The sequence below is a fragment of the Malaclemys terrapin genome, chromosome 2 (genome assembly GCF_027887155.1).
Source record: "Malaclemys terrapin pileata isolate rMalTer1 chromosome 2, rMalTer1.hap1, whole genome shotgun sequence".
NCBI lineage: Eukaryota > Metazoa > Chordata > Testudines > Emydidae > Malaclemys > Malaclemys terrapin.
In genome coordinates this window covers 177,464,621-177,486,824 of record NC_071506.1, presented here as the reverse complement: position 1 = coordinate 177,486,824, position 22,204 = coordinate 177,464,621, and the positions used below count along the sequence as shown (strand labels likewise).

The following is a 22,204-nucleotide window of genomic DNA, read 5'->3' as shown; positions in this document are numbered from 1 at the left end:
GACCAAGGTTGCATAAATGGATGATTGAATAGTCCAGATTTTACCCCCATTTGGGTGTTTGTTTTACATATAATGGCCAATGGGACAGACTATAGAGGAGATAAAGAAGAAAGCCTTAAGTTCTATACAAGCAGTGCTGCACTTCACTCGCGTCCATGGGGGCAATCTTAGAGTTCTCAAGGCTAAAGTCTGTGCCCAAATACTACATGGTGCAAAAATATGGGGCTGGAAGAATACTAGTGAGTTAGATGTTGTGTCAAATACGTTTTTAAGGAAATGTTCAGCCTCTCAAATTACACCCGACTTGCTTTACTCAGGGCAGAGGTAGGGGAATGTATTATTATTTCGACCAAAGCCAATGCCTTTATACTAATTATTGTCCCTGTATTTGGCCCATGAATCAACAGTGCCTTCCAAGGTTATGTCTGGAAGAACAGCTCAACAAGCTACAAACTCAACAAGTTCACCATTCCCGCCATTCTTTTGTACAAGACGACTTTGGCAAACCAGTAAAGTGCCTAAAACCACTATGGCTTATTGTTAAAGACAGCCTAGTCAGCAAGCTGTAAATTGGTCATTCAGCAGTCTCAGCTTGACCAAGGAGGGGAGGGGGTTTTGGGTGCCTCAGAAAGGGCAGCTTGACCCCGCGTCCTTCCCGATAAAAATTGTGTTAAAGTTGCTGATACATGCATTTTAAAAGTGCAGGATGTACCCCCAGGAATGTCTATTGGGGTCTCAACGCTGCAGGCTCTGGAAAGACCCACACCTGGTTAATCAATAATCAAAAGGAGCCTCTTGCTTGCCCAGTGGAACTGTTTGCTTGACAAGTTTTCTTTAAGGGACATGTCATTGTATTACTAATGTATAAATAAGGGGGAAAAGCTTGAGATGGGGGGACTCTTCAAGACTGCTCTCTCCCTCTGGATGCATCTTGTGTTCCCCACTGGCAGACAGGCTGCCACTGTGTCACTCGAGAGCCACACTCAGCTTCGGTAATTATGGAGGGTTGGGGGTGTTTTATTAATCTTGTTGTGGATGTGTGTAAGTGCTTGAGACCAAAGTTTAGCTTTTAAGTGAAAGCACTCTTGTGTTGTCCTGTTTGTGCCAGTCATCTATTGGTTGGACGGCCGTGTCTCCCCTGATTTATTTCCTGACACCACCTCACACAGAATAAAAGTTACCAAGTGATTTGGGTTGAAAGAACCGTGGGTAACACTTCAGACTTTTTGGAACTTGACTTGGTTAGGACTGTAAGCAGAAGGGTGAAAACCATAACTAAGCTCAGAGCAAAAGATATCAGTAACCCCTGGATGTAGCATACAATAAATATGTCTTCTTGTCTTTCTCAATTAAAGAATATCCACAGATATGAGCAATATTTGGATATTGTGAACAATACATTAAGGATGGCCTGTTGTAATAATTGGGACTTACAAATTTACCCTAATTGTGAGCTCAACTGTGAAAAGTGAAAGTTCCTAAAATGTCACAATAACTAATAAAGACAAATGTTAATGGGAAAAACTGCAAAAAGAGAGACAAAAAGACTAAATATGTCCAAACAAAAAGGCCTCCTGATATAACTCAAGGACTGTGTTAAAATTATGTTTGATAAACAAGGAAGTGTGGAACTGGAAACCAATGCACCAAAACTGGTGTGTCAGAAATTAGGTCTAGCTGGTGGAAAAAATAACAAGGGGATGGGCTATTCCACGCCTCACTCCGTTCTGGGGCCCTTAAAGAAAGAGACTTTGGAAAACAAAGTGGCTACTGGAGTGAGTTTCACCCTCATGGCTGTCACCCTGACTGTCTCCTGGGATCAGGGCCGTCTTTAGGAGGATGCGGGTCTGGGACATAGGTGCCGAGTTTCTAATCTGCTGGGGGATGCTTACCCCTGGCTCTGCCCAGAGCCTGACCCCACCCCACCCCTTCTGCCAAGGACCCACTCCCACTCCCACCCTGCCCTCACCCCGCCTCTTCCCCACCCAGTTCTGCCCTCCTCTCCCCTTCCCCCTCAGCACCTCCTGATCCGTGGCAGGCGGTAGGCGCTGAAAGGGAGTGGGAGGCGCTGATTGGCAGGGCCCGCCGGCGGGCAGGAGGGGGAGGTTTTGGTAGGGGGGCTCCTCCCCCCCCACCCATTCCCGTTTGCCACCTCACCCCGCTTGCCCGGGGTGTTCTTAGTAACTGGTTATTGGTTTCTCAGCTTTTCCTGTTTTCCCCCTCTCCTAGGTTTCCATGGATGGCTGTGTGGGAAAGGAATGCCATCCTTTGCAGGATCTCTCCTAAGTGCAGGCAAAGCCAGTCAAGCTCCTCCTGCTTTCCTTCAACATAACTGAAAAGGACTCCAAAAAAGGGTGATACTAAGGCACCCTGGGATTCTGTCAATTCAACAGTTTCCCTCAGCAGATCCCACAGTGAAGAGCTCTAGTGGAAGTTAAAGTTGTTTAAAGCTCACTACAAAAATGCTGAAAGAGGACAGAACCATCTATTCTCTTCTGGTATGAATCTTTCATCAGGTGGATGCAGAGGGCTTAGCTGGTGCGGGGAGGTATGGTTAATATACACCAGGGCTAGCTTTCCTGAGTCTAGCCTCCAGTTTAGTTAAAGCTGTTTTCAAATATTTTTCAAGTTGAAACATTACAGTTTCTTAGCAACAACACTGCTGTAGAGTGCGTGCACTGCTTTTGAATACTCAAGACAGCCTCGTTAAGTTTCTCTCAAGGATTCTGATTAGGTTTTAATTTAGGTTAAGCCACCTACATATCTTAAAATTTTCTTCTCGCTTAGTAATTGCAAATAAGGTTATACATCTAAAAGCTCCTTTATACTTATGTACATATATACCTCCACAACCAAAAATCATCTTTCATATTGTCTCAACGTATATATGTGAAGCTTATATTAGATGAGCGATACCATACACCTCTACCTCGATATAACGCTGCCCTTGGGAGCCAAAAAATCTTACCGCGTTATAGGTGAAACCGTGTTATGTCGAAGTTGCTTTGATCTGCCGGAGTGTGCAGTCCCGTCCCCCCGGAGCACTGCTTTACGACGTTATATCAGAATTCATGTTATATCGGGTCGCGTTATATCGGGGTAGAGGTGTATTCCTGAACAACTTCTCCTTTGGGAGAAGAGCGCTAATCACAGAAACTTAAGCTATGGCATTATCATCTCTATAACTCTAACTCCTCATTGATTCAATCATTATATTTTATTTTGTGCCAGTTGGTTTGAACACCCCATAAAATAAGTAAAATGATAACATAATTATTTCTGGCATGTTTTTCATGAAATGCTTATACATTCTCTCTCATCATGCCATCTGATTGTCCCTGAAATGTTCACATTTTGGATCTGCGCTTGTAGAGAGAGAAATCATTGTAAGAATATTCTTCCCTATTCTGATTGTATTTAAAATAAAATAAATAAATGAATGGAGATATCCTATCTCCTAGAACTGGAAGGGACCTTGAAAGGTCATCGAGTCCAGCCCCCTGCCTTCACTAGCAGGACCAAGTACTGATTTTGCCCCAGATTCCTAAGTGGCCCTTTCAAGGATTGAACTCTCAACCCTGGGTTTAGCAGGCCACTGCTCAAACCACTGAGCTATCCCTCCACCCTTAAAACCCTAGCAACCATATAAATGAAATGTGTATCAAATCTTGCAAAATCTTTTAGACTTTTCCACAAAATAAAATAATTCCTTCCTACTGGGAAAAAGACTTCAAATCTCCACTAGGTTTTGAATTTGACAATTCTACTTTTCCCATTAGCACTGTGAACCAATAGTCCTCTATTTTCTCACTGATCCATATCCTGTAGTCCCTTTTAAGGTGAGTGGCATATTTATTATTTAAATTTTCAAAAATTGCCTGGTTTTAAGTTTATATCACTGTATGAAACTAGAATAATTTATATGAAATTTCAAAGTGCATTGATGATTTTCTGCACTAAACATTATGGTTTGCATTAAAAATACCACATTTGAAGAAACTTCAGACTTCAGAAATACCATTAAAACAACATTTTGTGTGAAAGATTTTGCAAGAAAAATTATTCATTGCCTAAGTTAGTTTCTAGTCAATGGAAGCTTTGCTTAAATGAGGACTAATTAAGAACTGCAAAATTTCAACCAACATGACTAAACATTTATCTTACTAGAGCAGTTAAGATAAATCAGCCTTTTCAGGCACTGAGATTAAGTTTACATCTTCATGTGATCAGAAATATGTAATTCAAATGGTTTGGGAGAATGAGAGAAATAGTTTGTTCAGTAGAATTTTTTTCTCCCCTCATATTAATGGGGCCACTCAAACTAGATATAAGAACGTACTTTGCCCTATGAAAGGATCTGTTTTCAGCTCAGTGATTATTAAAACAGCACTTATACCTCTGGGAAAAATGTATAACAACTTTAATTGATAAACACCATATACCTTAGATATTCAAGCTATACATTCACTTTGTTTCCCTCAAGATTTTCCTGATGACATTTTCTTCTACCAAACATTTTTAAAACTTACCCCAAAGACTTCCAAATAGCCACACGTTGTTAATAATTTGACGTAATGTTTTTTAAAAACGTTCTCCAAAATACAGCATGAAAGAAGGTATCCATTTTAATGGCATTTAAACAAGCCCCACTCCCATGCCTCCAAAATCACCCTTAGCTGAATTTACTGAAAATTATTTTAAAATAATCAGTTAGTAACAAGACTTTCAAAAAAAGTAGTGATCAAGATGAGAATATAATGCCTGCTAACAACATTAGACTGAGATTTACTTACGGGTCAGAAAAGAGTGAACAGCACAACCAAAACAGACTCAGAAAAGCACCACAATGAAGAAGCCTTTACCACGTTTATTGTCCCCTAGGAAAAGGAATAGTCCAGCATTGATGCGGACATGGAAACCATGAGACAGACGTCACAACATGGATAAATGTGAAGACTGTAACTTTATTAAAAGCCAGTGGGGAACCACTCCCGAATCATCTGGTAAGGCTGTTTCACTGCAAATTTCAACTGGGCACCAATGGCTCCAGATTCTAGAAGCATAGGGGTGGGAATGAAGGCAGTGTCCCTTTTATACCCTCCTGCCTGCTTGGGATGCTGGCTGGAAGCCAGATCCACAACCACTTCCCCTCCTCCGCTCAGGCTGAAGAAATGAGATGAGGAAAGCCACATGCTGCACAACACATGCAGGCATGCCCACTTCTGCACAATGTTGTACTCGGGGCCCATACTCAAAGCAGCCTTTCTTGTTACAGGGACCTTACATTGGACCTTATTTAACCCACCGACCCCACTGGAACCCATCAAAGTTGCAACAATGTAATTTAATCCCACCCCCACAAGTGGACCTCTGATGCTGGATGGAAGGTGAAACCCACCCCCACAGCAGTTTGTCACTTGGGGAAAGTCCCTTCCAGACCCCAAATAAAGTTTGGCAGTCAGCCTAGCTTCCTGAGTAAGAGTGCAGCTGGAACAGAGTCCACGTGGCTATCTGCCAGCAGCAAGAGCAAGCAGATGCCATCACCACTCCTGCCCTTGCAGGCAAGAGCCAAATCAGCTGGCCCCTCATAGCCCTGTAGTTCAGTGGCAGCAGGACTAGGCGGGACAGGCTCCATTGATGGATGCCATGAGGCAGCCCATCCTGTGATACAGGGCGGTGGGGAGAAGGAATGACAATCACCCTTCCCATCCCTCATACATGCATGGAGCAGGGAGAGGAAGGGGGAGCTGGGGAAGCACCAGTAGCACTGCCTCAGTTGCTCCTGCTTTTGATCTCCATTTTTCTCCTTTCACCCAGAGAAGGAAAGGAAAAAGATACTCCTTCACCTCCATCAAAGATGCACCCCGGCTAGTGGAGTGAGCATTACCAGATATATTCCATACCACTAGGAGTTGTGCCTATTATTTTAATTTTTCATACTAATGTATTACATGAAAAATTCTCTTTGTTTCTCCACATGATCATTCTTCATATTTTTTAATGTAAAATCATTAAAATCAGAACGGGGTTTATAAATGTTGATCTTGAGAATTGTGTAAGAAAACTAGCAGAGGCATATTCAGATATAATGATTGGGGTATCTGAAAAGAATCATCCTTCATGCCTGACGGGGAAAACTGAGTTAAGAAACTGGGAAAACTGATGAGCAACTTTGGTTCATGGAAATGAGAGTGTGTCAGTTGTTGAACATATGAATATTTCTTTTTGAAGTGAAACATGTAAGACTGAACTGGAAAAAAATCCTCCCCGTAAATGATTAATTATGCCTCAATTTACAGGCTGAATTTAGGAACCAAGGGCCAAAATCACTCCAGTTGATACAGGAAAGTGAAAGTTGCCGTCTGTGGCCCAGAGGGGTTCAACAGTCAGGCTTGCCAGTGTGTGATACAAGCAATCACAATGAGTGACAAACTATAGAAATGTGGAACACCTGTGGTTTGTTGTATGTCATGCCATAAGTGACATTTATAAAGGTTTTTAACTATAACACCATGAGAAAAGGCTTTTTTCTCATTGTGTAAATTAAATAAGCTAGTTTAAAAAAAATCCACAAATTCCATCAAATGCAGTCATAAGGACCCCCCTCCTATGCACCCTCACACACAGGTTGTCAGAAGGGTCTGAATTCTGGACCTTCATATTCCCACACAGATCTTTACCCTTGAAGCTACAGGATTATTTTATTTTTTTTGCAGTCCAGCCTCTAGGGAGGGATGGGATGCACATTTAGGCAGCAAGTTACACAACTATTTGGTAGAAAGAAATAGAAAGTTGGAATCAGGACTCCTGGGTTCTATCTCTGTCTGAAGGGCAATGGTGTTTAATGGCTGGAGCAGCATGAATGACAGAAGGAGTGTAGTGTCACCACCCATCTAATCGAAGGGATTAAGTGCCATGGAAAACACTGTACTGAAAAACTATGCTGGTGAGACATTCCTTGAATATCTCAGGCTTCAGTAAAGAAATATCTAATCTGTTTAAACATATTTTCACCTTGTAGATATCTGTAATTAATTAATTTTAACAGATAGAAACAGAATAAATCTAAATGCTTTGCAAGGTCCTCCTCCATTGTGCCCATCAAAGAAGCACTACCAAAATACCTGGGGACATGCAAGACAGTTGTGTGTGGCCTGAAATCATCTTAGTCTAAAAAGCTGGAAATTGTATTTACGAATGCAATTTCTGACTGTCTGGAGAAGCCTGACTGAGTTGTAGTGATGAGAACATGCAAGCAACTGGAGGGCAGACAACCCAATAACTTATTTCTATTTGATCCATTAAAACAATGAAGTAGGATTTACAACAACAGTGTTACATTTCAGTATGTGTCAATTTGGTGCTCTCTAAACACGCACATAGATACATTATAAATTATATATATTCTAACTATATTTTATATGTTAAAATATTACAGGTGAAGTTTTTAGTGCCACTTATAGTTAAGTTCCCTCACCCTTTCCAATATAAGACTCTGCTTTCAGTTGCTTATAACTTTGCCAAACTTTAACTATTAGAATTAAAATATTTCACATTGACTGCTTGCCTCAGGCTTTTATTTTTTAATTTCAACTGAAATAATTCAGTCATTTCTGAAAATGAAATGACAGGAAATACATTTTGCCCATGTTAAAAAAAAACGTACAGATATTTCATTGAGGTTAGTGCCTCTGTGCTTCGAGGGAGGGCTTGTAATTTAGCATGGGGTGGTCTTGGTGTCAGATGTGCTTTTTGTAACCAAAAAAATTGCCCAAATTTGGCTAACTTACAGGCCCCCAAAAAGTCGCAGTTCACACATGCTCAGCGGAGACTGGTTAGAGTTTGGCAGCTGAATTCTGTGAAGATTCCATCTGCACTGGGCATTCTACAGCCCAGGGCTTGCAGTACTTTCTTTACAATGGCTCCTCTGGACAGCTGGGTGCCAGGCATCATAACTAAGAGCAGGGAGATTGTCCTGCACTCTTCCTGCTGTAGGCAGCCTGGACAAGGAGGAAGCCACTTAACCAGAAGGCAGAGGAGTGTGGAAAAAGGGGGAGACATGGGAAGAAGGGGGCAGCAAAGGAAGGGGGAACTAGGGAGCACACTCTTCCAGAACCTGGAACTGAACACAGGTGTCCCGAGTGTCTACATTTCTCAGCTGCCACTACATACCTGTGAAACCCATTGGCTAAATGTGTCTCTCATCCCCTTCAAGTGTTTGGTCCACAAAAAGGAGAGCAATCTTACCAGTTATTCCGTTAGCTCAGGCAATGGAGATCCGTGCTTTGGATTTAAAGGTGCAGAAGCTACTGGTGACCTAAGCTAGGGGTCTAAATGGTTTAACATGTTATTTCTGTCTTTTGTTTGTTTTTTAAGAAACTTGGAAATTATATCTGAAAGATGATGGTTGTGAAATCAAGCACTCAGAAGTTGGGAAATGCCAATTTAAGGTTGCCCAGGCAACCTTAATTTGCCCCAGCCCCCAACCCCGTGTGTGTACGCATTATGATACAGTCACCTAGTATTATGGTATGGTTACATACAATTTTTTTTCTATGGGACCCATTCTTAGTTCAGTGAATGGGTGGCCATCACTGACATATTCAATACCTTTGTTACTGTATTTATACTAGTTGTAATAAAACTTTGTCCTTGCTAAAAAGTGTCACAAATCCAAAATTGCTCTTTGAGATGGCGAAACAACTGTTGCCAGAGTTAAGGTTTTTAATTATGCTTCTGTGAATGGCTGTGTATACTTGACTGTACCTAAGGATCATGCCTTAACCCTTACGGCTTTAAGGACTTGTCCTCACTAAGGAATTGAAGAACAAACTCTTAACTCTGTCTTCAGAATTTATAAGTCTGCTCGAACTTCCCTGCCTTCCTTCAGCTGCTCTCACTTACTTCCCAATCAGTGTCTTAAATTGAACCTCCAAATATTCACTCCCAAATAAACCAGCTCCCAAACCAGATTCCCAACCAGAATGTCAGTTTCAGGAATTGACAGTGCATTGAGAGTTTACTTTGGGAACACAGCTAACGGTTGAGGAGGATTTCTATCAGTAGGAAGGCAAGCAAAAGTCATGATCTGTCCCACCTCCCAGATGCCAGAAAAAAACAGTTACTAACCTTTCATAACTACTGTTCTTTGACATGTGTTGCTAATGTCCATTCCATGCTAGATGTGAGTGTGCCACATACACAGTTGCCAGAGATTTTACCGTTAGTGGTATCCGTAGGGCTGGCTCTAGTGCCCTCTGGAGCTGTGCATGTATATGCCCGCACTCTCTCACTTCCTTTTTGCCAGTAACTCTGACAGAGGGGTAGGAGGATGGGTCATGGAATGGACACGAAGAACTATATACACTAACTACAATAACTCTGCAATATATGACAGAAAAGTTCAAACCATTGGGAAAGAAGCCTTGCAAGAGCAAGAAGGATAGTTCCAGGCAATTGTCATGGGTAGTAAATAGGAACTGAGAGGTGCAAGGCTGGCAGGGCTCCTTATGCCGGCGCATAGATGCATGGCTCCAGAGGACGCTAGAGCCGGTCCTACAGATACCACTAAGGGAAAAATCTCCGGCAAGCGTGCACGTGGCGTGCACACACCTAGCATGGAATGGACAGAACACGCACTCAAAGAAGAACCTTTACTACTCAGAGCAGTGCTCCCCATTTGATCTGCCTCCGAATCCTTAAACACAGCAAGTTTATATGTCATCCATTCACTAGCTCAGGGGTGGGCAAACTATGGCCCGGGGGCTGCATCCGGCTCTCCAGACGTTTTAATCTGGCCCTCGAGCTTCCGTGGCCCATGGGAGCTGCAGGGGTGGCATCTGCAGACCGGACAGCGCACAGAGCCACCTGGCCGCACCTCCCTGTAGAAGCCGGAGGGGGGACATGCCGCTGCTTCTGGGAACTGCTTGAGGTAAGCGCCGCCTGGAGCCTGCACCCCTGACCCCCCTCCTGCACTCCAACTCCCTGCCCCAGCCCTGATCCCCCTCCCTCTCTCCGAACACCTCAGTCCCAGCCCGGAGCACACTCCTGTACCCCCAACCCCTCATCCCTAGCCCCAGCCAGAGCCCTCACCCCGCCCTGCACCCCCAACCCCCAATTTTGTGAGCATTCATGGCCCACCATACAATTTCCATACTCAGATGTGGCCCTCGGGCCAAAAAGTTTGCCTACCGCTGCACTAGCTGGTCATTTTTTAGAACAGTGGTCCCCAAACTGTGGGGCGTGAGACCATTCGGGGGTGCATGGTAGATCCTGGGCCAACCCCTCCAGGGGGTGTCGAGGGAGTGCCACCCAGCCCACACTCCGATCCCAGCTCCACTTGGCTCTGGCCCCACCTCCAGTCCCAGCTTCACTCCCAGCCACAGCTTCGGGGCCCTGCTCCTGACTGTGGCCTCGCTCTCTGAAAAAGTTTGGGGACCACTGTTTTAGAGGCAAAGGGATTTTTCACCTCATGCATATGATAAATTAGAGAGCAAATATATTGTACACTGGATATAGAAATATTTGCACTTTTGGGTTTCCTATGACTTGAGTCTATGAACTGATTTCAAAACCATAATTTAGTAAATCGATTCTCTAACAGATTCTTCAAAGCAGTTTTAAGAAAGGAGTCAAAATATTTTTTCACAGATTCTCAATAACGTAAATAATTTAACTGGACTAAATTTTGGCTATCTGCTTTAGAGGGCATTCTCTAACTCCTCTCACATGATGTTTTCAGAAAAGCAGGTATCAGAATCTGCCATTCTAATATTTTATACATTTTCACACACAGAGTGGCAGGAAACAAGCAGCAGGCCTAACTGTTGCAGAGTTATTTATTCAGGAGAGGGGATAAGAAACAAAGTTCAAAAAGGAAGGAAGATACACAGGCTTCTTTAGCAGAAAGGATTTCAATGTAAACTAGTTTCAATAGCCAAGACCAAAACACAATTTAGATAAATGTTTAATTACTTTGGGACTGATGTGAACTGCAAGCTTCAAGAGCGGATATACAGGCTTACCCGTCCTCGTTCGGTGAGGGTTGTCAACATGATGATCAGCGATAACCTATGATCCCAGACTACCTGCCAGAAATGTGCGCAGGTATGTGGAAGAGGACCTTGAGTGGCGATATATCTGTTCACAATGCCAGCTGACGGAATTTCCATCTGTCAGGAGAAAAAAACACCTTACTTCTCATTACTCAAATGCCCAATGTAATATTATTTTCTTGTTTAAAATAACTTTCACAAAGATGATCTGCTGAAGGAATTTTAAAGAAACAATTTGAGTAACAAGATTAACAAGTTAACTTTAAATATTTTACAGAATATCACAATATTTGATTACTAATTTAAAATGGACCAAAATCACACGCTGAAACACAGCAATTTCTATTAAATTATTTTTCTACACAACAATGAAACCTAGTTATAAACTCAGATCCCTGAAGCCCTTTACAAACTGATAAGTGTAGCATACAAATCATTACAACTTAATCTAAAATGAAAGGTTATGTACTGACTTGCTAAATTTACTCTCAACAGGCAGATATTTTGAATTCTCCTGAAAATGTTTTACTTACCCTGTTGTACAATTTTACAACCTATAATTCTATACTATCCCTCCCACATTTTAAAAGAAAAAATATACTTACAAAAAAATCTCACGTTTTCTTCCGCTTCCCAACATTTACCCTCTATATTTAGCTTCTCAACTGCTAGAAATGTAAACTACAGCAGCAGTTCTCAACACTTTTCCCATTCATGACCTAAAACCCAGGGGTCAAACTGTGTTGATATGTGGTGGTTTGATAAACTGGTAAATTTATCTGGAGACTGTCTTCTTGTGATCCAGAATATATATGATCATTTATTAAAAATGTCTCTCTCTCTCATGGTTGAAAAGAAAACCTTCAAAAGGTGAACTGATGCAGTGAGGTGGCCCAAATCTGGAGTAGCCTTAAATAATTACTCTCAGAGAAATATAAACTGACTCTGTTCATTTCAATATGCGATTAACTCTGAAATCTAATTATGACGATTTAAAGTGCCAACTTGATTATTTCATTGCTAATCAAAGCAAATGAGATAGGAGATGGACATTATGCATATCTCCTAAGAGAGTAGAATCACTTTTTGGCGTCTCAAGTAGGTGGAGTTTGGTTTGTGGACTCCACTGCAGGTGTATCTGTGTCCCTGTACTGCTGATTGGAGAATTTTGGTAGCAGTGTCCATTTGGCCCACCCCCACCTTGTGGTCTGCCATAAGACTATCCAGCGTTGAACGGGCAAACCCTCCTCAGTTACTTCTCTACCACAGAGCGTATGATGAGAACTCTGAAGTAGAGGGGAGGAGGGTGGTTCATGGAGCACCCAAGGGGGACACATCTTGAAGAACCATTGTTACTGCACAAGGTAATTACTTCTTCTTTGAATAGTGTCCCTATGAGTGCTCCACTGTAGGTGACTCCTGAGAAGTATGCCCTACTGGAGGCTGGGGTTTCAGAGTCGGGTCTGTGATTGATGACAGTATTGTGGCACTGAATGTGGCGTCTACAGCAGAGTCCCCCACGATGGCATAGTGTTAGGCAAATGTATGTGCAGACGCCCAGGTAGCAGCTCTGAAGATTTCTGATATAGGGATACCCTTGGAGAAGGTGATGGACGAGGAAACCAATCTCGTAGAATGTGTGCGGATTACAGATGGAAGTGCTAAATTGCGAATCTGATAACAGAGCTTGATAGAGTTTGAGGCCCATTTAGAGAGCCTCTGAGCTGAAATCGTGTGCCTCTAGACCTGTCTGCGATACAGAGGAAGAGTCTCAGGATTTTCTAAAAATTCTTGTCCTCTCCAAATACAAGGCTCCTTACGTTGAGTGTATGGAGGATGGCTTCCCTGTTATCCTGGTGATGTTTGGGATAAAAGGTAGGAAGGTGAATGAGTTGGTTCACGTGAAATGCAGAAGTCACTTTGGGGTGAACTTTGGATGTGGTCTCAGCGTGACTTTGTCGAAGAAAACCACTGTGAAGGGTGGATATGCCATCACGGCTGTTATCTCCTCTACCCTTCTTGCCGAGATAATGGTGATCAGGAACACCTTCTTCATGGAAAGATGAATTAAAGAACAAGTGGCCAGGGGTTCAAAGGGAAATCTAGTCACTTCTTTTAATACTAGATTGAGATCCTATTGTCAGAATGTGTCATGGAATACCACTGCATCTCTCTCTCTCTCGGTCATGTGGGAATTTGCAGGGGAGACTGTCCACTGTCATGTTGTGTACTGGCAGGTAAGCCGCTGATATTGTAACATTGTGGGAAATGCACCAGTTCCATAGCTTTAGTGCTTTCATTCAAAGGGAGGGCAAGCTGAAGACAATGTCTGGCAGATATTTGAGGGCTGGATTGCACTGTCTCAGTAAGTAATACCGTCTTGATGGTTTAAGTAATACATGCATGCTATGTTGTCCGTCATGACCTTTGTGTGCATACCTCTGATCAGCAAAAGGAAATGAGAACATGCGTTCCTGACCACTCTGAGCTTGAGTACATTGATGTGAAGGCACATCTCAGATGGAGACCATTTGCCCTGCACTGTGAGGTCGTTGAGATGTGCGCCCCATCCTATGAGGGATGCATCAGTGGTGAGAAGTAGTAATTGGAGAAGGATGCACAAACAGGATTCCCATGCAGGGTTTGCCAGGACTGTTTGCTTTTGGTGGGCATACATAGGAGTTTGTCTTTGGTCGGTCTGTAAATCGAACTGAAGCATGATTGGAGGCATTTCATGCAAAGTTTGGCAAGAGCTATCACAGATGTGCCCACGGCCATGTGCCTCAGAAGCTGAAGGCACACATCACAAAGAACCTCAGTTACTGCACAAGGCAAGTAATCCTCTCTTCTTTGAGCTGTCCCTGTGGGTGCTCCACTTTAGGTGACTATAGAGCAGTATCCCTAGCTGAAAGGATGGGTCTTTGGAGCTGGATCTGTATGCAATGATAAAATAGCTAATCCTATAACAAAGCATCTGAGGTCGAGCCTTGCTCAATTGCATAGTGCTCTGTGAAGGTGTGGGCTGATGACCAGGTGGCTACTTTACAGATGTCCGGATGGACACATTGTTCAGGAAGGCTACTGAAGTGAAGAGCGATCTGCTGGAGCATGTTCAAATTCCCGGTGGGGGTTGCAGATCATGTTGGCAGTAGCAAAGGTGAACATGCCTGGAAATCCTCTGCTTAGATATGGCTGATCCTTTCGACCTTTCCGTAACAGAAAGAAATAGCTTGGTGACTTCCTGAAAGTTTAGTCCTTTCAGGATAGAATGCTAATGCCTGTCTGACATCTAGAGTGTGGAACACTGCCTCTCGTTTGTTCTCATGAGGTTTAGGGAAGAAAGACGGGAGGTGGATAGGTTGGTTCAGATGGAATGAGGTATTTTGGGTACAAATTTAGAGGGTGGTCTTAAAGTGACCTGGTCTTTGAATAAAATTGTATATGGGGGGTATGCCATGACAGCCCCCAGGGCCGGCTCCAGCGTTTTTGCCGCCCCAAGCGGGGAAAGAAAAAAAAAAAAAATCGGCGGCACTTCGGCGGCAGCTCTACCGCCGCCGCTTCGTTTTTCGGCGGCAATTCGGTGGCAGGTCCTTCCGCCCCCGAGAGGGACTGAGGGACCCGCCGCCGAATTGCTGCTGAAGAACCGGATGTGCCGTCCCTTTCCGTTGGTCACCCCAGGCGCCTGCTTGCTGCACTGGTTCCTGGAGCCAGCCCTGACAGCCCCTAGTTCTCCCGCTCATTGTGCGGATGTGATGGCGACGAAGAAGACCACCTTCATCGATAGGTGCATGAGTGAACATGTTCCCCTGGGTTCGAATGGGGGACCAATGAGGCAGTGTAGTACAAGGTTAAGGTCCCAGGGTGGGGTGGGAACTCGTATTTCAGGATAAAGGTTTCAAATGGTTCCCTGAGGAACCATTTAGTGATAAGATGGGTGAAAACTGAGAACCCATGAACTTTGTGATGGAAACCTGTGATGGCTGCCAGGTGTACTCTAAGTGAGCTCGATGATAGTCCTGATTTCTTTAGCTCCACTATATAATCTAGTACCAGTGGCAAGGGGAAGTAATAGCCATGGCTTGCCGATTCTGGTACCTTATGTGGAATCTCTTCCATTTGTGCAGGTAAGTATAACGTGTAGTCGACCTTCTGCTATTTAATAGTATGTCCCTTACATCTTCCGAATAGGTTATTTCATTGTCCTGGAACCATGGAGGAACCATGCCTTCAGGTGGAGGATCTCTAGGTTCAGGTGGTGAACCTGGCCTGCATCCTGAGACCAGAGATATGGAAGAGGAGGAAGAGCGAGTGGTGGGCATACCACCATCCGCAACAGGTAAGGGAACCAAGTTTGTCTGGGCCATGTGGGAGTTATCAAGATGACTCCGGATTGTTTGGCCTTTATCTTATGTATTACCCTGGATATGAAGGGAAGAGGGGGCAACGCGTAAGCAGAAGCACACCCCATTTGATGAGGAAAGCAACTCCTAGAGATTTGGAGCCCAATCCTGCTCTTGAGCAGAATTGTGGACATTTGGCATTCTGGGCTGTAGCAAAAAGGTCTATACTTGGGAAACCCCAGTGTCTGATATATTCTGTCAGACCACAGTGTTTATTTCCCACTTGTGGTCCTGAGAGAATTTTCATCTGCAAACACTTGGAAGGTGGTAAGGTGATAGGGAACAGCCAGCATGGATTTGTGAAGAACAAATCATGTTAAACCAATCTGATAGCCTTCTTTGATAGGATAACGAGCCTTGTGGATAAGGGTGAAGCTGTGGATGTGGTATACCTAGACTTTAGTAAGGCATTTGATACAGTCTCGCATGATATTCTTATCAATAAACTAGGCAAATACAATTTAGATGGGGCTACTATAAGGTGGGTGCATAACTGGCTGGATAAACATACTCAGAGAGTTGTTATTAATGGTTCCCAATCCTGCTGGAAAGGCATAACGAGTGGGGTACCGCAGGGGTCTGTTTTGGGACCGGCTCTGTTCAATATTTTCATCAACGACTTAGATATTGGCATAGAAAGTACGCTTATTAAGTTTGCGGATGATACCAAACTGGGAGGGATTGCAACTGCTTTGGAGGACAGGGTCATAATTCAAAATGATCTGGACAAATTGGAGAAATGGGCTGAGGTAAACAGGATGAAGTTTAACAAAGACAAATGCAAAGTGCTCCACCTAGGAAGGAAAAATCAGTTTCACACATACAGAATGGGAAGAGACTGTCTAGGAAGGAGTATGGCAGAAAGGGATCTAGGGGTTATAGTGGACCACAAGCTAAATATGAGTCAACAGTGTGATCCTGTTGCAAAAAAAGCAAACATGATTCTGGGATGTATTAACAGGTGTGTTGTGAGCAAGACACGAGAAGTCATTCTTCCGCTCTACTCTGCTCTGGTTAGGCCTCAGCTGGAGTATTGTGTCCAGTTCTGGGCACCGCATTTTAAAAAAGATGTGGAGAAATTGGAAAGGGTCCAGAGAAGAGCAACAAGAATGATTAAAGGTCTTGAGAACATGACCTATGAAGGAAGGCTGAAAGAATTGGGTTTGTTTAGTTTGGAAAAGAGAAGACCGAGAGGGGACATGATAGCAGTTTTCAGGTATTTAAAAGGGTGTCATAAGGAGGAGGGAAGAAAACTTGTTCACCTTAGCCTCTAAGGATAGAACCAGAAGCAATGGGTTTAAATTGCAGCAAGGGAGGTCTAGGTTGGACATTAGGAAAAAGTTCCTAACTGTCAGGGTGGTTAAACACTGGAATAAATTGCCTAGGGAGGTTGTGGAATCTCCATCTCTGGAGATATTTAAGAGTAGGTTAGATAAATGTCTATCAGGGATGGTCTAGACAGTATTTGGTCCTGCCATGCGGGCAGGGGACTGGACTCGATGACCCCTCGAGGTCCCTTCCAGTCCTAGAATCTATGAATCTGCTTAGTGCATCTGCTGTGGTTCTCTGACATCCTGGTAGACAGGTAGCTGATATGTTGATGTTATGATGGATGCACCAGTTTCATAATCTCAGTGCTTCAGTGCAAAGGGAGTGTGACCTTGCTCCTCCTTGACCATTTATATAAAACATGCAAGCGATGTTATCTTTCAGTACTTTGATGGTCTTGCTCCTAATCAGAGGTAAAGAATGTGAGCATGCATTGCAGACTGCTTATAGTTACAGTAAATTGATGGGTAATGTTGACTCAAAGGGGGATCACCTGCCCTAGATTGTGTGGTTGTTCATGGCAGTACGGTCTTCAGCACAGGCTGTGCAAGCCTGCCTGGAGACCCTGGGCACAAACTTGCATTTCTAACCGATACTGAAGCCCATGTTGTCACAGCTTCACTGCTATTTTTATCGCGCCGTTTAGATTAAAGCGAGTGCATGTATGTTTACACAAGATGCAAATCAAATCTCCGACTGCAGTGTAGACATACCCTAAAATGAAGATATAATTTAGAAAATAGTGTGTGTTGTATTGATGGCAAAAAAGTGAAAGTATCAATACATAGGGCTTGGAGCGTTTGAAACAAAGTTATCATTTATCAATGTCTTGGGAAGCTTCTGAACCACCCTTAAGTTGTCGAATACTAAAGCATACTCGGGTCAGACTGTAGCTCTTGGCAAGAAAGTTTTGAAATGCCCTCACACTGAGTAACACATTAAGGGAGGTTTATTTACAAGGTTGTAAGAAATAGCCTTCCCTTTACTGAGTGAGTAAATTTAATAATGTGGGAAGGAGGCACAAAGAGCCTTTTCCTCTTGAATGCAAAGAAGTATGGCATTATTGAAATCTTATGTTTAAGAGAATGCTAGGTTTGGGGACCAGCTACTGGTCTGGCTGGCACACCATCCCTTGCATATTTCTAAGTGGCAGAGCCCCAAGCCCTCTTGAGAATATGCTGAAAAAATATAGACAAGTGCAACGAGGGAAACATTCATTCTTTTTAAAGTGAGTCTACACTTACCGCGAAACATAGAGTACAGCCACTGCACACCCAGCGAGCACAGTTATAAATAGCAGTGTAGATGGTGAGGCACCGTGTAAGAGAGTAGAGTATAGTCAAGTGTCCTACACACCTGAACCCCACAGGGAATATAGCCTACACTGCTCTCTATATGCCCAAGCAGTGCCTCCCAGGTCTACACTGCTGTTTTTAGCATTGTAGTGTTAGGTTGCCTCCCCGGCGCCTCCTCCTACTAGAGCCTTTTCTTACCCCAGTGCAACACTCTGGCAGCAGGTGCCTGTAATCCTAGATATACATTATTAGACAAATACTAATTATTAAATCCACAAAATTACTGGCCTTAAAATTGATGCAATATATATGAAACTGTCTAACCGCTTTTACTTATTAAAAACAACCCTGCACATCTGCTAATGGTTTCCATGTGCTTAAGCCTCCTGTCCACCAGTATAAATATTTGCATTCCTAACGAAGCACTTTAAGCTACTTATGAGCTCCTAAAGCTACAGTGCACAAAACGTTAGGCTTTTTGGAATTAAATAAATAAATAACTTGGCCGCTATATTATTCATTTCTTTCTATAATTAATATGGATGCCTGTATAACTTACATTCACATAATTCGCATTAATGTAATCTTCGTTTCCCTGCAATATTATCCGTGTGGCATCATCTATGTTAAAAAAAAAATAATTAACAACTGGATGGCATGCTTTATAATCACCTCCTTTCATTAGGTCAAATAACCAAGTGATCACAGGCATTTGGATTACAGGCACATGAACAAAGCATAGAAGTGTTTTAGAATGTAACATGGATGCACAATTACAAAACTTTGATTATATAATAAATTCAGTAATGGCAAAATTCAATGTGGTGGTTTTATAACATGTAAAGCATTATTTAGGTGTTAAAAGAAAACAGTCAAATTTTGTACTTAATACTCACAAGGTAGAACATCTTTGTATCGATTTTTGTCCATATTTTGAGGTATTTTTGCACACGTAACAGCCAGCCCTGGCTTCTTTCTATAAAGTTGCTACAAAACAGATATGAAAGAGGTAACATTTTGAAGAATTTGCTTAGGCAAAAAACACGATAGACACTAAATAGATCCACATGTAAATGCATCTTCTTTTAAAAGAAACTTATGTAAAGCAACTATGCAATGGGAGAGACATCTCTTTTTCACTGCCTACAAAGTTAAAGTGAGGGTGATTTTTAAATTCCAAAGCCACAAGAACAGAAACCCTACTATTATTGCTAGACCATCATCTTCTGTACATGAATGTCTGAAAAATCAAGGAAATGTGTGAGAGTCATTGACTGTTCCCAGGCAAGATCTACTTTGTCTTATGATAAATATTGCAGAATGTTGGGTTAGAAAGAGAGGAAGGAAGAAGACGGCAGTAAAAAAGCAGAAGAGAAGTAACTGCTGAAGACTAGCACTTCCCAGAATTAATAGTAATGCATATTCATGCACACGTTAACTTACTAGACTAAAACTGCTATTTTCCATGGACTTTGGGGGTGTGTGTGAAGGGTGGGGCAAAGTCTACTCATTTTAGCTGTGAAATTCTGAAGTGGCTTTTAAAAAACAGCTTAATAGCAGGATATTAACAACATTCCATTCACATTAGACATATGCAAATAGCATAAAACATGCTTTTCAAATGTAACACACTCAAATATGGAATTTATTAATGAAGTTTTTGCTAACAATAGAAGAGGTGTCCAGTATGCTGTGAAAGGGAGATGTGTAAAAAGCCTAGAGAATGGTGCTGAACAACCAACATGCAAGAGCAAGCAAAGTTATTTCAGGGAGATAGAGTGAAAAAAATTCTGAAACGCTGCATGTGCAAGAAAGGATGGACTTCTTTTATTGCGTCCATGACAACAGATCAACCCTAATTCAGACCTATACTGATGAGTATGGGGTCATAACCTCTGGTAACCATGTCTTATAGTCTTACTAGTGCACACACCAGGTGCACTCAGCATCCTCAAAGCACTTTTAGAATCTCTATGTAACTTGACAATCTCTTTTTTATCTCTTTCCGGGGCATTGTATATCATTAACACGTACGACTAAAAATATACAAGCACATTGCAATGAAAGAGCCCTCGTTTATATGCTTAAATACTTTGTTGGATAGAGGCCTCAACAGTGAATTAAACAGGGTCTTGCAGATCTGTCTGTTTTTTTGGAACAAATTCTATCTGGCATATCTGGAATAAATATGACTGTATAATGGTGTAAATGAAAACACAGTGGGCCTATATAGATGACATGCAGACAATGAGGCAAGGGAAAATATGGACCAAGGTATAGCGTCTACGCAGGGAAAAATTGTATGTGATTAAGTAATTAAATTTTTAACTCCCCACCTACCCACAAAATGTTATGACTGTGTGTGAGACTATAGTTTTGGCATGTCTTGATATACAAGAGCTTCATTTTGCAACATATATATCTATATGTCTCACGACTAAAAATAAATAAATAAATATTAGGGCTGTCAAGCGATTAAAAAAATTAATCACGATTAATTGCACTGTTAAACAATGATAGAATACCATTTATTTAAATATTTGTGGATGTTTTCTACATTTTCAAATATATTGATTTCAATTATACCACAGAATACAAAGTGGACAGTGCTCATGTTATATGTATTTTTATTACTAATATTTGCACCGTAAAAAACAAAAGAAATAGTATTTTTCAATTCACCTAATACAAGTACTGTAGTGCAATCTCTATCATGAAAGTTGAACTTTCACATGTAGAATTATGTACCAGAAATCCTGCATTCAAAAACAAAACAATGTAAAACTTAAGAGCCTATAAGTCCACTCAGTCCTATTTCTTGTTCAGCCAATCGCTCAAATAAGTTTATTTATATTTGCAGGAGATAATGCTGCCCGCTTCTTGTTCACAAGGTCACATGAAAGTAAGAACAGGTGTTTGCATGGCACTGTTGTAGCTGGCATCGAAAGATATTTACATGCCAGACACGCTAAAGATTCATATATCCATTTATGTTTCAACCACCATTCCAGAGGACATGTGTACATGCTGATGACGGGTTCTGCTCGATAACAATCCAAAGCACTGTGGACCGATGCATGTACATTTTTATTATCTGAGTCAAATGCCACCAGCAGAAGGTTGATTTTGTTGTTGTTGTTGTTTTGGGTTCTGTAGTTTCCGCATCAGAGTGTTGCTCTTTTAAGACTTTGGAAAGCATGCTCCACATCTCATCCCTCTCACATTTTGGAAGGCACTTTAGATTCTTAAACCTAAAGTGGGTCGAGTCCTGTAGCTATCTTTAGAAATCTCACTTTGGTACCTTCTTTGCGTTTTGTCAAATTTGCTGTGAAAGTGTTCTTAAAATGAACAACATGTGCTGAATCATCACATGAAATACATGGCAGAATGCGGGTAAAATAGAGCCAGAAACATACAATTTTCCCCTACGGAGTTCAGTCAGAAATTTAATTAATGCTTTTCTTTTTTTAATGAGCATCATCAGCATGGAAGCATGTCCTCTGGAATGGTGGCTGAAGCAAGAAGGGGCTTATGAATGTTTAGCATATCTGGCATGTAAAGACCTTATAATGCCAGCTACAAAAGTCCCATGCAAATGTTTCTTCTCACTTTCTGGTCACATTGTAAATAAGAAGCCGCAGCATTTTCTCCCATAAATGTAAACAAACGTGTTTGTCTTAGTGATTGGCTGAACGAAAAGTAGGACTGAGTGGATTTGTAGGCTCCAAAGTTTTACATTGTTTTGTTTTTGAGTGCAGTTATGTAACAAAAAAAAAATCTACATTTGTGAATTGCACTTCCAAGATAAAGAGATCACACTACACTACTTGTATGAGGTGAACTAAAAATACTGTTTCTTTTATCATTTTTACAGTGCAAATATTTGTAATAAAATATAATATAAAGTGAGCAATGTACACTTTGTAGTCTATGTTGTAATTTAAATAAATATGTGAAAATGTAGAAAAAATACAAAAATAGTTAATACATTTCAATTGGTATTCTATTGTTTAACCGTGCGATTAAAATGGCGATTAATTGTGATTAATTTTTTTGAGTTATCATGTGAGTTAACTGCGATTAATTGACAACCCTAATATAATATGAGAGAAACAATTTTTCAAGT

General features: G+C 41.8%; 1 protein-coding gene across 4 annotated transcripts in view; it reads right to left on the bottom strand.

Annotated features, from left to right (window-relative positions):
- Positions 1-22,204, bottom strand: part of PTPN3 (protein tyrosine phosphatase non-receptor type 3) — a 287,151-nt gene that overhangs the window by 22,924 nt on the left and 242,023 nt on the right. For all 4 annotated transcript variants that reach the window (XM_054018775.1, XM_054018773.1, XM_054018774.1 and 1 more), the window contains 3 exons: positions 18,975-19,065; positions 18,638-18,699; positions 11,025-11,171 (listed from right to left, as the gene is read on the bottom strand). In XM_054018775.1, coding sequence (XP_053874750.1) covers positions 11,025-11,171; positions 18,638-18,699; positions 18,975-19,065 — 300 coding nt within the window. The remainder of the gene's footprint in view (positions 1-11,024; positions 11,172-18,637; positions 18,700-18,974; positions 19,066-22,204) is intronic.